The sequence below is a fragment of the Archocentrus centrarchus genome, unplaced genomic scaffold (assembly GCF_007364275.1).
Source record: "Archocentrus centrarchus isolate MPI-CPG fArcCen1 unplaced genomic scaffold, fArcCen1 scaffold_44_ctg1, whole genome shotgun sequence".
NCBI lineage: Eukaryota > Metazoa > Chordata > Actinopteri > Cichliformes > Cichlidae > Archocentrus > Archocentrus centrarchus.
The window spans coordinates 33,933-46,915 of NW_022060270.1; the positions used below are offsets into that span (position 1 = coordinate 33,933).

Consider the following 12,983-nt stretch of genomic DNA (forward strand, 5'->3'; position numbering starts at 1 on the left):
TGAGTTTGTGTTTACAGACAGTATTTTAATCATTATTTTAAAGCTGTAGGTTGCAGCCATTGCTGCAACACTGCAGTGGAATGTCCTGTTAAACGTGCTGTGGATCTTAATTACTTTTATTTCAGTTGGGAAATATGGCACTGCTTTTGGCTGTATATGATATATATAAATAACATAAATGTGATGTCTGTGTGTTTTACAGACTAAGATTGACCAATGAGGAGATCCGCCATGCCATCCTCAGCATGGATGAACAAGAAGACTTGCCTAAAGACATGCTGGAGCAGGTGTTACACTCATAAACATAAAACACAATCCAATGTCCATCACAAGAGTTGACATAATGCTGTGGAAACTGCATTGTCAAAGAGGGAATGGCAGCCATTCACATTCTTTTCAGTTAAAGTCCAGTTGTTTTTATGTACAGCAGTAGGTGATTAGTGCTCCTATACTTTGTATTTTCATAGCAGAATTCAATGCAAATTTTATCTGACGTTTTTGGATCAGTTTCTCACAGTTTCTCATTGAACCACAGTTATTCGTTTTGGGTTCACATGTCTGATAACTACTGACTGCGTCTGTGTTTTTTTGTTAAGCTTCTGAAGTTTGTCCCTGAGAAGAGTGACACTGACCTCTTAGAAGAACACAAGCATGAGCTGGATCGTATGGCCAAAGCAGATTGTTTTCTGTTTGACATGAGCAGGTACGTGACAAATAAGGGACTAAATTACAGCCACACAGTAGTCCTTCTGAAAACACAGCCTGGAAGCAACTTGTACATGTGCAGTCGTGGTCAGAAGTTTACATACACTCATTATGGGCATGAAAGTCAGGCTTTAATTAGGCCCGAGCCTCACGAAGTGATCGGCGAGGAGCCTATTGTATTCGCTCGCGCGAAAAACGAAAAAGGCTCAAAGTCGAGCGCAAAGCGCTCGACTTTGACAATGGACCCTCAAACAAGGTAGGTCAGGTCGAACGCTTCTCGAAAACGTATATATGGGGGTGAATGGAACAGGCCATAATTGAAATCGTTAGCATCATCAGCTAGCTTGCGCGACGAAAGTGGGTCAACGACGAGCGCAACGCGCTCGTCGTTGACCATGGACCTCACGACAACGTTGGTCGTGTCGAGACGTTTCCGAAAACGTATATATGAAGGTGACTGGAATTTCGCATTATTGGAATCGTTGGCGTTCTCCATTATTAGGCCCGAGCCTCACGAAGTGATCGGCGAGGAGCCTATTGTATTCGCTCGCGCGAAAAACGAAAAAAGGTCAAAGTCGAGCGCGAAGCGCTCGACTTTGACAACGGACCCTCAAACAAGGTAAGTCAGGTCGAACGCTTCTCGAAAACGTATATATAGGGGTGAATGGAGCAGCCCATAATTGAAATCGTTAGCGTCATGAGCTAGCTTGCGCGATGAAATTGGGTCAATGACGAGCGCAACGCGCTCGTCATTGACCATGGACCTCACGACAACGTGGGTCGTGTCGAGACGTTTCCGAAAACGTATATATGAAGGTGACTGGAATGGCGCATTATTGGAATCGTTGGCGTTCTCCATTATTATTATTATTATTATTTTTCTTTTCCGCAAATGATCGCAAATTTGACCCCCTGAACATTTATGAAAACGCACCAATTTTTGCACAAAATTCAGGACCGGTGAAAAATTTTGTTTTTTAATATCGCCATTAAAAAACTCAAAAAACCAGTGCAACTGCGCCCCCTGTCAAAATCAAAATACATTGCGCCTATGGGAGGCCTTGCCATGTAAAGTTAGCCCAAGAGTCATGAAATTCGGATCAAACGGAGATCTTGTGAAACCCAACAAAAAAATATATTACACCAACTCCGGACAACAAACAGGAAGTCGGCCATCTTGAATTGAAGTTTGTGAAGCGCAGAGTCAGCATTTTTGCACACCTCGTACTTGAATTAACTTGTCCTAGGGCATTAAACCGACTGCCACCAAAATCGCTCAGGAACATCTTCACAAGTTGGGCATCAAAAGATGTGCGAGGTTTTATAGAATATTCAACGGTGTTGGCATGGCAACCGCGTGAATTTGGTCTTCGTTTTTGTCTCTCGCCGCAATTTTGTTTGTGCATTCGTTCCCACAATCTTTGGCCGATCAGCCTCAAAATTTAATAACTTGTTTACTGACCCGGCCTGAACCCACAATTAGGGAATCAAGTTTCTAGGTGCAATAGCGCCCCCTACAGAAGCAAACAAAAGTTTGTATGGAGGTCCACAATTTTAGTTTCACTGAAATGCATGAAAATTTGTGTCAACATTCTTGACGTCATCCTCATCAAAAAAGCCAATCACACCCATGCTCTATTTTGTAACACGTTGCCATGGCGGAGCCCGAAATGCCCCATTTTATTCTAATGGGAAAAAGCCAAAAATCCCCCATATTAAAGTTTCTGCTTACTTTGCCCGAAATACATGAAATTTGGTATACAGATTGCTGATGTCAGCCTGATCAAAAAAGTCAATCACACCTATGTCATATTTTGGACGCTGTTCCCATGACGATGCCAAAACTTCCCCATTTTATCCCTATGGGAAAAAATGTGAAATTTCTGCGATGGAAAAATGACCCTTGCTTTCTCAAAAATGCATACACATGCCTGAAATTTGGTACACGCATTGTCCACATCTCCCTGAACATAAAACCTACAGGTGAAAATACTGTAATGTGTAAGGTGTTGCCATGGCGATGCCCAGAATATGGCATCTTTTTCTTTGAGAAAGTCAATACATCCATTGCAGTTTTTCATATGTGGCAGCAAAAAAAACCCCGCTAAAATAGGCACGGCTGGAAAAGCTGGGTTCAAATCGGCACCAGCACCTGGGCGGCGGCCGGCGAGGGCCTATTATCGCCGCTTGCGGCTTTAATTATTATTATTATTATTTTTCTTTTCCGCAAATGATCGCAAATTTGACCCCCTGAACATTTACGAAAACGCACCAATTTTTGCACAAAATTCAGGACCGGTGAAAAATTTTGTTTTTTAATATCGCCATTAAAAAACTCAAAAAACCAGTGCAACTGCGCCCCCTGTCAAAATCAAAATACATTGCGCCTATGGGAGGCCTTGCCATGTAAAGTTAGCCCAAGAGTCATGAAATTCGGATCAAACGGAGATCTTGTGAAACCCAACAAAAAAATATATTACACCAACTCCGGACAACAAACAGGAAGTCGGCCATCTTGAATTGAAGTTTGTGAAGCGCAGAGTCAGCATTTTTGCACACCTCGTACTTGAATTAACTTGTCCTAGGGCATTAAACCGACTGGCACCAAAATCGCTCAGGAACATCTTCACAAGTTGGGCATCAAAAGATGTGCGAGGTTTTATAGAATATTCAACGGTGTTGGCATGGCAACCGCGTGAATTTGGTCTTCGTTTTTGTCTCTCGCCGCAATTTTGTTTGTGCATTCGTTCGCACAATCTTTGGCCGATCAGACTCAAAATTTAATAACTTGTTTACTGACCCGGCCTGAACCCACAATTAGGGAATCAAGTTTCTAGGTGCAATAGCGCCCCCTACAGAAGCAAACAAATGTTTGTATAGAGGTCCACAATTTTAGTTTCACTGAAATGCATGAAAATTTGTGTCAACATTCTTGACGTCATCCTCATCAAAAAAGCCAATCACACCCATGCTCTATTTTGTAACACGTTGCCATGGCGGAGCCCGAAATGCCCCATTTTATTCTAATGGGAAAAAGCGAAAAATCCCCCATATTAAAGTTTCTGCTTACTTTGCCCGAAATACATGAAATTTGGTACACAGATTGCTGATGTCAGCCTGATCAAAAAAGTCAATTACACCTATGTCATATTTTGGACGCTGTTCCCATGACGATGCCAAAACTGCCCCATTTTATCCCTATGGGAAAAAATGTGAAATTTCTGCGATGGAAAAATGACCCTTGCTTTCTCAAAAATGCATACACATGCCTGAAATTTGGTACACGCATTGTCCACATCTCCCTGAACATAAAACCTACAGGTGAAAATACTGTAATGTGTAAGGCGTTGCCATGGCGATGCCCAGAATATGGCATCTTTTTCTTTGAGAAAGTCAATACATCCATTGCAGTTTTTCATATGTGACAGCAAAAAAAACCCCGCTAAAATAGGCACGGCTGGAAAAGCTGGGTTCAAATCGGCACCAGCACCTGGGCGGCGGCCGGCGAGGGCCTATTATCGCCGCTTGCGGCTTTAATTATTATTATTTTTCTTTTCCGCAAATGATCGCAAATTTGACCCCCTGAACATTTACGAAAACGCACCAATTTTTGCACAAAATTCAGGACCGGTGAAAAATTTTGTTTTTTAATATCGCCATTAAAAAACTCAAAAAACCAGTGCAACTGCGCCCCCTGTCAAAATCAAAATACATTGCGCCTATGGGAGGCCTTGCCATGTAAAGTTAGCCCAAGAGTCATGAAATTCGGATCAAACGGAGATCTTGTGAAACCCAACAAAAAAATATATTACACCAACTCCGGACAACAAACAGGAAGTCGGCCATCTTGAATTGAAGTTTGTGAAGCGCAGAGTCAGCATTTTTGCACACCTCGTACTTGAATTAACTTGTCCTAGGGCATTAAACCGACTGCCACCAAAATCGCTCAGGAACATCTTCACAAGTTGGGCATCAAAAGATGTGCGAGGTTTTATAGAATATTCAACGGTGTTGGCATGGCAACCGCGTGAATTTGGTCTTCGTTTTTGTCTCTCGCCGCAATTTTGTTTGTGCATTCGTTCGCACAATCTTTGGCCGATCAGACTCAAAATTTAATAACTTGTTTACTGACCCGGCCTGAACCCACAATTAGGGAATCAAGTTTCTAGGTGCAATAGCGCCCCCTACAGAAGCAAACAAATGTTTGTATAGAGGTCCACAATTTTAGTTTCACTGAAATGCATGAAAATTTGTGTCAACATTCTTGACGTCATCCTCATCAAAAAAGCCAATCACACCCATGCTCTATTTTGTAACACGTTGCCATGGCGGAGCCCGAAATGCCCCATTTTATTCTAATGGGAAAAAGCGAAAAATCCCCCATATTAAAGTTTCTGCTTACTTTGCCCGAAATACATGAAATTTGGTACACAGATTGCTGATGTCAGCCTGATCAAAAAAGTCAATCACACCTATGTCATATTTTGGACGCTGTTCCCATGAAGATGCCAAAACTGCCCCATTTTATCCCTATGGGAAAAAATGTGAAATTTCTGCGATGGAAAAATGACCCTTGCTTTCTCAAAAATGCATACACATGCCTGAAATTTGGTACACGCATTGTCCACATCTCCCTGAACATAAAACCTACAGGTGAAAATACTGTAATGTGTAAGGCGTTGCCATGGCGATGCCCAGAATATGGCATATTTTTCTTTGAGAAAGTCAATACATCCATTGCAGTTTTTCATATGTGACAGCAAAAAAAACCCCGCTAAAATAGGCACGGCTGGAAAAGCTGGGTTCAAATTGGCACCAGCACCTGGGCGGCGGCCGGCGAGGGCCTATTATCGCCGCTTGCGGCTTTAATTATTATTATTATTATTTTTCTTTTCCGCAAATGATCGCAAATTTGACCCCCTGAACATTTACGAAAACGCACCAATTTTTGCACAAAATTCAGGACCGGTGAAAAATTTCGTTTTTTAATATCGCCAATAAAAAACTCAAAAAACCAGTGCAACTGCGCCCCCTGTCAAAATCAAAATACATTGCGCCTATGGGAGGCCTTGCCATGTAAAGTTAGCCCAAGAGTCATGAAATTCGGATCAAACGGAGATCTTGTGAAACCCAACAAAAAAATATATTACACCAACTCCGGACAACAAACAGGAAGTCGGCCATCTTGAATTGAAGTTTGTGAAGCGCAGAGTCAGCATTTTTGCACACCTCGTACTTGAATTAACTTGTCCTAGGGCATTAAACCGACTGCCACCAAAATCGCTCAGGAACATCTTCACAAGTTGGGCATCAAAAGATGTGCGAGGTTTTATAGAATATTCAACGGTGTTGGCATGGCAACCGCGTGAATTTGGTCTTCGTTTTTGTCTCTCGCCGCAATTTTGTTTGTGCATTCGTTCGCACAATCTTTGGCCGATCAGACTCAAAATGTAATAACTTGTTTACTGACCTGGCCTGAACCCACAATTAGGGAATCAAGTTTCTAGGTGCAATAGCGCCCCCTACAGAAGCAAACAAATGTTTGTATAGAGGTCCACAATTTTAGTTTCACTGAAATGCATGAAAATTTGTGTCAACATTCTTGACGTCATCCTCATCAAAAAAGCCAATCACACCCATGCTCTATTTTGTAACACGTTGCCATGGCGGAGCCCGAAATGCCCCATTTTATTCTAATGGGAAAAAGCGAAAAATCCCCCATATTAAAGTTTCTGCTTACTTTGCCCGAAATACATGAAATTTGGTACACAGATTGCTGATGTCAGCCTGATCAAAAAAGTCAATCACACCTATGTCATATTTTGGACGCTGTTCCCATGACGATGCCAAAACTGCCCCATTTTATCCCTATGGGAAAAAATGTGAAATTTCTGCGATGGAAAAATGACCCTTGCTTTCTCAAAAATGCATACACATGCCTGAAATTTGGTACACGCATTGTCCACATCTCCCTGAACATAAAACCTACAGGTGAAAATACTGTAATGTGTAAGGCGTTGCCATGGCGATGCCCAGAATATGGCATCTTTTTCTTTGAGAAAGTCAATACATCCATTGCAGTTTTTCATATGTGACAGCAAAAAAACCCCCGCTAAAATAGGCACGGCTGGAAAAGCTGGGTTCAAATCGGCACCAGCACCTGGGCGGCGGCCGGCGAGGGCCTATTATCGCCGCTTGCGGCTTTAATTAGGATTAAAATTTAGATTGGAATAACATTTGTATTTTTATGTAATATTATTTTATATTATTACAGTAATATATAATGAGGTTTGGTTAGTTTTAAACAAAAATAGCCGGTAGAAACCTCCTCCAAAGAATTACTTTTACTTTCTTACTTTGAGTACATTTCAGAGCCTGTACTTTTTACTTTTACTTAAGTAGAGAAGTTGAACCCGTACTTCGACTTTTACCAAAGTATTTTTTTAACACAAGTACTTGTACTTCTACTTAAGTACAGAATGTCTGTACTTTTGCCACCTCTGCTCATGACCATAGGTGAGTGTAGGAATGTAGATTGACCGGTAAAGCGACAGTTTCCCTTTCATGCTCAGCTCCCTCTTCACCACAACAGACCAGTGCAGCGTCCGCATCACTGCAGATGCAGCCCCGATCCGTTTGTCAATCTCCTGCTCCCTTCTCCCGTCACTTGTGAACAAGACCCCGAGATACTTAAACTCCTCCACCTGGGGCAGCCACTCATTCCTGAGCCGGAGTGGGGACACCACCCTTTTCCGGCCGAGGACCATGACCTCAGACTTAGAAGTGCTGATTTTCTGCCAGCTGCTTGACACTTGACTGCAAACCATTCCACTGCAAGCTGGAGGCCATCACCTGATGAAGCCAACAGGACTGCATCATCTGCCCTAGATATCAACGTGATGTTGCAGAGGCGTGTCAGCCAAGACAGCCCTACAACATCCAGAGCCTTCAGGAACTCAGGGTGAATCTCATCCGCCCCAGGGGCCCTGCCACCAAGGAGTTGTTTAACCACCTCAGTGACCTCATCCGCAGTGATGGGCGAGTCATCCCCCCTCATCCCCAGACTCTGCTTCCACTACAGAAGGCGTGTCAGTGGGATTAAGGAGGTCCTCGAAGTATTCCTTCCACTGCCTGACTATAGCCTCAGTTGAAGTCAGCAGCGCCCGTGTGAGTGGAGCACCGCTTTGCCCTCCTGAGTCACCTGATGGTTTGCCATTTGGAGTCACTGGGCAGGGTGCTCAAGGGTGCTCCATCTGGTGACTCCATCATCCTGCTGGGGGACTTCAATGCTCACATGGGCAATGACAGTGAGACCTGGAGGGGCGTGACTGTGAGGGACTGCCTACCCAATCTGAACCCGAATGGTGTCTTGTTATTGGACTTTTGTGCAAACCAGTTTGTCCATAATGAATACCATGTTCAAACATAAGGATGTCCATAAGTGCACATGGCACCAGGACACCCTAGGTCGCAGGTCGATGATCGATTTTGTAATTGTATCACCTGATCTGTGGCAGTGTGTTCTTTACATTCAGGTCAAGAGAGGAGCTGAGCTGTCAACTGATCAATACCTGGTGGTGAGTTGGATCAGGTACTAGGGGAGGATGCTGGACAGACCCAGCACACCTAAACGTGTCATGAGGGTGTGCTGGGAACGCCTGGCAGAAGCCCCAGCCCCAGTTCGACTCCCACCTCCAGCAGAACTTTGACAGCCTTCCGAGGGAGGCTGAGGACATTGAGTCTTAATGGACCATCTTCCACACCTCCATTGTTGAGGCTGCTGCTCAGAGCTGTGGCTGCAAGGTGGTTGTTGCCTGTTGTGGTGGTAATACCCAAACCACATGGTGGTCACTGAAGGTGAAGGGAGCCATCAATCTCAAGAAGGAGTTCTATTGGGCTTCGTTAGCCTGTGAGACTCCGGAGGCAGCTGACAGGTATCGTCAGGCAAAGCGGAATGCGGCTCAGGTCATGGCTGAAGCAAAAACTTGGGTGTGGGAGGAGTTCGATGAGGCCTCAATATTTGTGTAGCTCCAAAAAGGTCAGACCCCAAGGAGCCTGTTTGAACTTGAAAACTCGACTGCCGCCCATTTTGCCTCAACAAAGAGCCTCAAGGACACCCTAGCCCAAATGTATTTGTTTGTTTGTTTGTTTGTTTTCATCTGGTTTCATCGTAATGTCCAAAACAGATCAGCTAGCCTACACAAGCAGTTTATGCTTGATACATAATTTGTTAAAACAGGGATTTACAGCTACATTTATTTTTGGACTCCACTCACTGTTTGTCTCTTAGACTGTGCGATAAGCTATATTCTCTTAAACTGTTTTTGCCCAGAATCAACCACTATCAACAGAGACTGCAGTCTCTATATTTCAAGAAGAAGTTTGCTGAAAGAGTGTCTGATGTCAAACCAAAAATCAGAGGTAATCTTTTCTCTCTCAAAATCTTCTTTACAGTCAATAAATATATGTAATACATAACTGAGAAGTTTTGAAAGTCCTTAAATGCCTATGAACACATGCAACATTGCCTCCTTGTTTCTCTGGTTTTAGCTTTGAATCTTGCATCCAGGGAGGTGGTAGAAAGTGGGACTCTCCGTCAGCTCCTGGAGGTGGTTTTGGCTTTTGGGAACTACATGAACAATGGACAGCGAGGGAATGCCTATGGATTTAAAGTGTCCAGCCTTAACAAGATAGCTGACACTAAGTCGAGTGTTGACAAGTAAATTACGCTACAAAAATTTCTATGTCAGGTCTTTTTGACCTGTGGCAGTAGGAAATCAGGAACTACACCAGTCTAATATGGAGAACGGGGAAGGCTGCAAGCCCTTTGCCATTTTCCTCAGAGAATGTTTGGACCAGACCAGCAAAATTTCAATACTTTAAGCTTACATTTTTCTGCTAATTATCTACAGATCATGGATAGCTGTATTTAAAAATACATTCACTTTCACTAATTAATGCTTTCTTTTTGTCTCCATAAACACAGTATTCTGAAATTATGCATGGGTAGTATTGTTATTGGATATTGTAATATGATCCATTTATTTAGTAATACTTGTCAAATAACAGTTACTTACTTTTACCTGTTCTGAGCATAATAGACCAACCTTGGGTCAGTGTGCAGATGTAACAGATGTTAATCAATCTCTCACTATTTCAGGGTGAGCCAATGCAGAAGCATTTTTCATGTACAGATATTATACAAAGTTGCGAGTTGTTTTTCAAGCACATTTTTGTCACCCTGCAGTGAATTGAAACTGCAGCTTATTGTTATGCAAATAATTTTGTTCTTTAACACAACACTCATTTTAGCATAAAAAATACAGAGGTCTTTGTTTTGTTTACCATTGAATGGTCTAACATTTTTTTCCATTTTTCTTCATTTTGATAGATGGTTTGGTTCTTTTCTACTCTACAAGCATTTTTATACAGCATGTCTCATTCACCAATTCACACACATTCATACAAGTACATTCTGGCAAACATTCGCACACACAATCACACTACAATGAACACATCGAGATAAGCTCAGTATTTCAGTATTTTGCCCATGGATACGTTGGCTTGCAGGGCAAACCACCTATTTGAATGTATAAACGAGAAGCATTCTTAATGTTAGAGCATTATTAAGGGTATTAATACCAGTTGTGCTTTCAAAACTGTGACAAATTTTTTTCAAAAGTTACTGCAAAGTGCTCAATAACTGACTGTTACATGTTTGTGGTGTGCATTTGTAGAAACATCACTCTGCTGCACTACATCATCACTTTCCTGGAAAAGAAGTACCCTAAAGTGGCAGCTTTCGCTGAAGAGCTGCAGAATGTGTCAGAAGCTTCAAAAGTCAAGTAAGAAGCAATTAACACAGAGAGCAAGTTCTCTGTGTGACTTTTAAATCATGTGCAACAAGAAATTAACACTTAAACAAAAGAATTACAAATGCTGAACACAAAGCCTTCCTGTCTCTTTCACGGTCTCTCCAGTATGACAGAGCTGGAAAAGGACATCAACAATCTGAGGTCTGGCCTGAAGGATGTTGAGGCCGTGAGTGAGCTCTGTGTACCATCTTTCTCTGAGAATTTGTTCTCAAAGCTGTTTTAAAGAGAAGCAAGATATTGACAGGAAATATTTACATACAGTATCTGTGCGTGTATGTGTACCTAAGCCAAACTCCTCCTTGGCTCTCTATCTTGATTGGTAGGAGCTGCAATACCAGGCTCGGGCTCAGTTCTCTCAGGATCCCACCGATAAGTTTGTGCCTGTGGTCAGTCAGTTCATCGCTGTGGCATCCCTCAGCTTCTCTGATGTAGAGGAGTCACTCAGTGAGGCCAAAGAGCTGGTGAGTGGAAAGTGGATGATACTAAACAGTTTTAATGTGGTTTTTCTAAAGATTTCTCAAATTGTTTTGCAGTCCCTTTAAGATAAGCTGCGTCAGTATGTGATTAGTTAGCAATGATTCAGATTCCCTATTTCGACATCATACTAGTCTTTTTAGTGTATAATAAAAATTATATGTCTATTACACACACTTAAATGTGGAATAATATTTATTTGCAAAACCTCAGCACAGTACAGGGATTTAACTTGTAGTCCTCAGGGAGTGGAAAAGAACCGACCCCTAACCCATTATGTCTCTTGCTGAAGTTTGAAAAGGCTCTGAGACATTTTGGAGAAGACTCATCCAACCTGAAGCCAGATGAGTTCTTTGGGATCTTTGACACTTTTCTCGCAGCCTTCTCAGTGGCTAAACAGGACAATGAGAGCATGGCCAGATGGAAGGAGGAGGAGGAGAGACGTATACTCATGGAGATACAGGTTAGTTCATTTATCAACTCAGAGAGAGATTCATGTAGGCAAACATTGAAAAATCATGTTTGAAATGCTTTTGGAGACTGAGGGCAACTTTGTGTGATTTATTTGAACTTGCTGAAAATGTCACACATTTTGACTTACATGTCCACTTTCACCTGTTTCCATATAACAATATAAATCTTAAAGCTATGTCATTCATGGATAAATATGCATTATGAAACTCTCTCTCTCCGAGCAGAAGCCAAGGAAAGCCAAAGCTAATGAAGAAAGGGAGCGTGGTGAGTTTGATGATTTGGTGTCTGCTCTGCGCACCGGAGAGTGGTTTGAAGTGGATAGGAAGAGCCGCGGAAAACCACCAAAACACAGCATGCAGGACGCAGGGAGTCGGGAGAGACCAGTGACAAAACTAAATCAATAACAGATGTTTTATGGATAGCAGCACTGCACTGGAGCTGTTAACACCTGCAGAAAAACAGGAATGCTCGACCTTCTCCCGTTTCCAGAAGGTCAAATACTGCTTTTTTGTCACTGGAGACCATGAGATACACTCTTTCCACAGCAGTATTGAATGCTGAGAGAAAATGCTCCTGTTTGAAAGACTTCCGAAGGTTTTTTCATTTGTTTGTTGCTTCTTGTTTTCACTCTCTGTAAGTTGTCAGAAATACTTTGTTAGGTTTAAGAAAATAGAAAGAAAATGGTTAAAATATGCTGTTTCACAGATTAATGCTACAAGTTGACAATTATGCTTTAGGGTACCTAGTGTGTTACAATTTAATATCAAGGAGTATGGACAAAGTGTTCATATGTGATGAATAGTGAGTGAGACCAGTCTTGCATGTCTAGTTAGCACAGCAGAGATATTACTTTCATTAAAATCCATTTACTTGTACATGGTTCAAGTCTGTATATAAAATGCATACAGATAAATACATTATGTACATATATACACTTCTGCATTGTATATTTCTTTGTTTATTTTTTCTTTCTAACCATGTTTGCACTTTAGCACTTCAGTGTGCTCCATGCTTTACTGCCAAAAAGATCAACGGTTAACCATTAATGTAGAATCATATGAAAAAGGAGTTACATCCTCTTTCAGTTCCAAGGCTTTGTGTATCAGGGCATAATAAAAAAATCACCTGGTTCTTAGCAGGCTCTGTATAGTGTGTGAAAAAGTAACTACAACCCATGATTTTATATAACCACCTCGATGTAAGCAATGGAGTAAGCACCACCACCCCTGTGGGCAGGCTTGTCCCTTCATAAGGACAGGTGCAAAGAATTAGGGTTTCTTTAAACAGTCTGTCAGATCTGTTCTGTGAAATGTTTATGCTGTATTATCATCTAGTGGAGAAGGGAAGGAGAAATTAAATTGCTTAAATTAAATTGAAGGATTTTGGCTTACTCGTGTACATTTTGGTAAACTGCAGTCTAGCGTTTTTATGTGTCAGCAGTGGGGTCCTCCTGGG

The 12,983-nt window shown here is 42.0% G+C and overlaps 1 protein-coding gene across 1 annotated transcript in view; it reads left to right on the plus strand.

Annotated features, from left to right (window-relative positions):
* daam1a (dishevelled associated activator of morphogenesis 1a) overlaps positions 1 to 12,755 on the plus strand; it is a 39,803-nt gene extending 27,048 nt beyond the window's left edge. The window contains exons 17-25 of the mRNA XM_030724989.1: positions 203 to 287; positions 597 to 703; positions 9,038 to 9,126; positions 9,256 to 9,424; positions 10,443 to 10,550; positions 10,686 to 10,746; positions 10,904 to 11,041; positions 11,347 to 11,517; positions 11,753 to 12,755. Coding sequence (XP_030580849.1) covers positions 203 to 287; positions 597 to 703; positions 9,038 to 9,126; positions 9,256 to 9,424; positions 10,443 to 10,550; positions 10,686 to 10,746; positions 10,904 to 11,041; positions 11,347 to 11,517; positions 11,753 to 11,932 — 1,108 coding nt within the window. The 3' untranslated portion in view covers positions 11,933 to 12,755. The remainder of the gene's footprint in view (positions 1 to 202; positions 288 to 596; positions 704 to 9,037; positions 9,127 to 9,255; positions 9,425 to 10,442; positions 10,551 to 10,685; positions 10,747 to 10,903; positions 11,042 to 11,346; positions 11,518 to 11,752) is intronic.
* Positions 12,756 to 12,983: the final 228 nt, after the last annotated feature.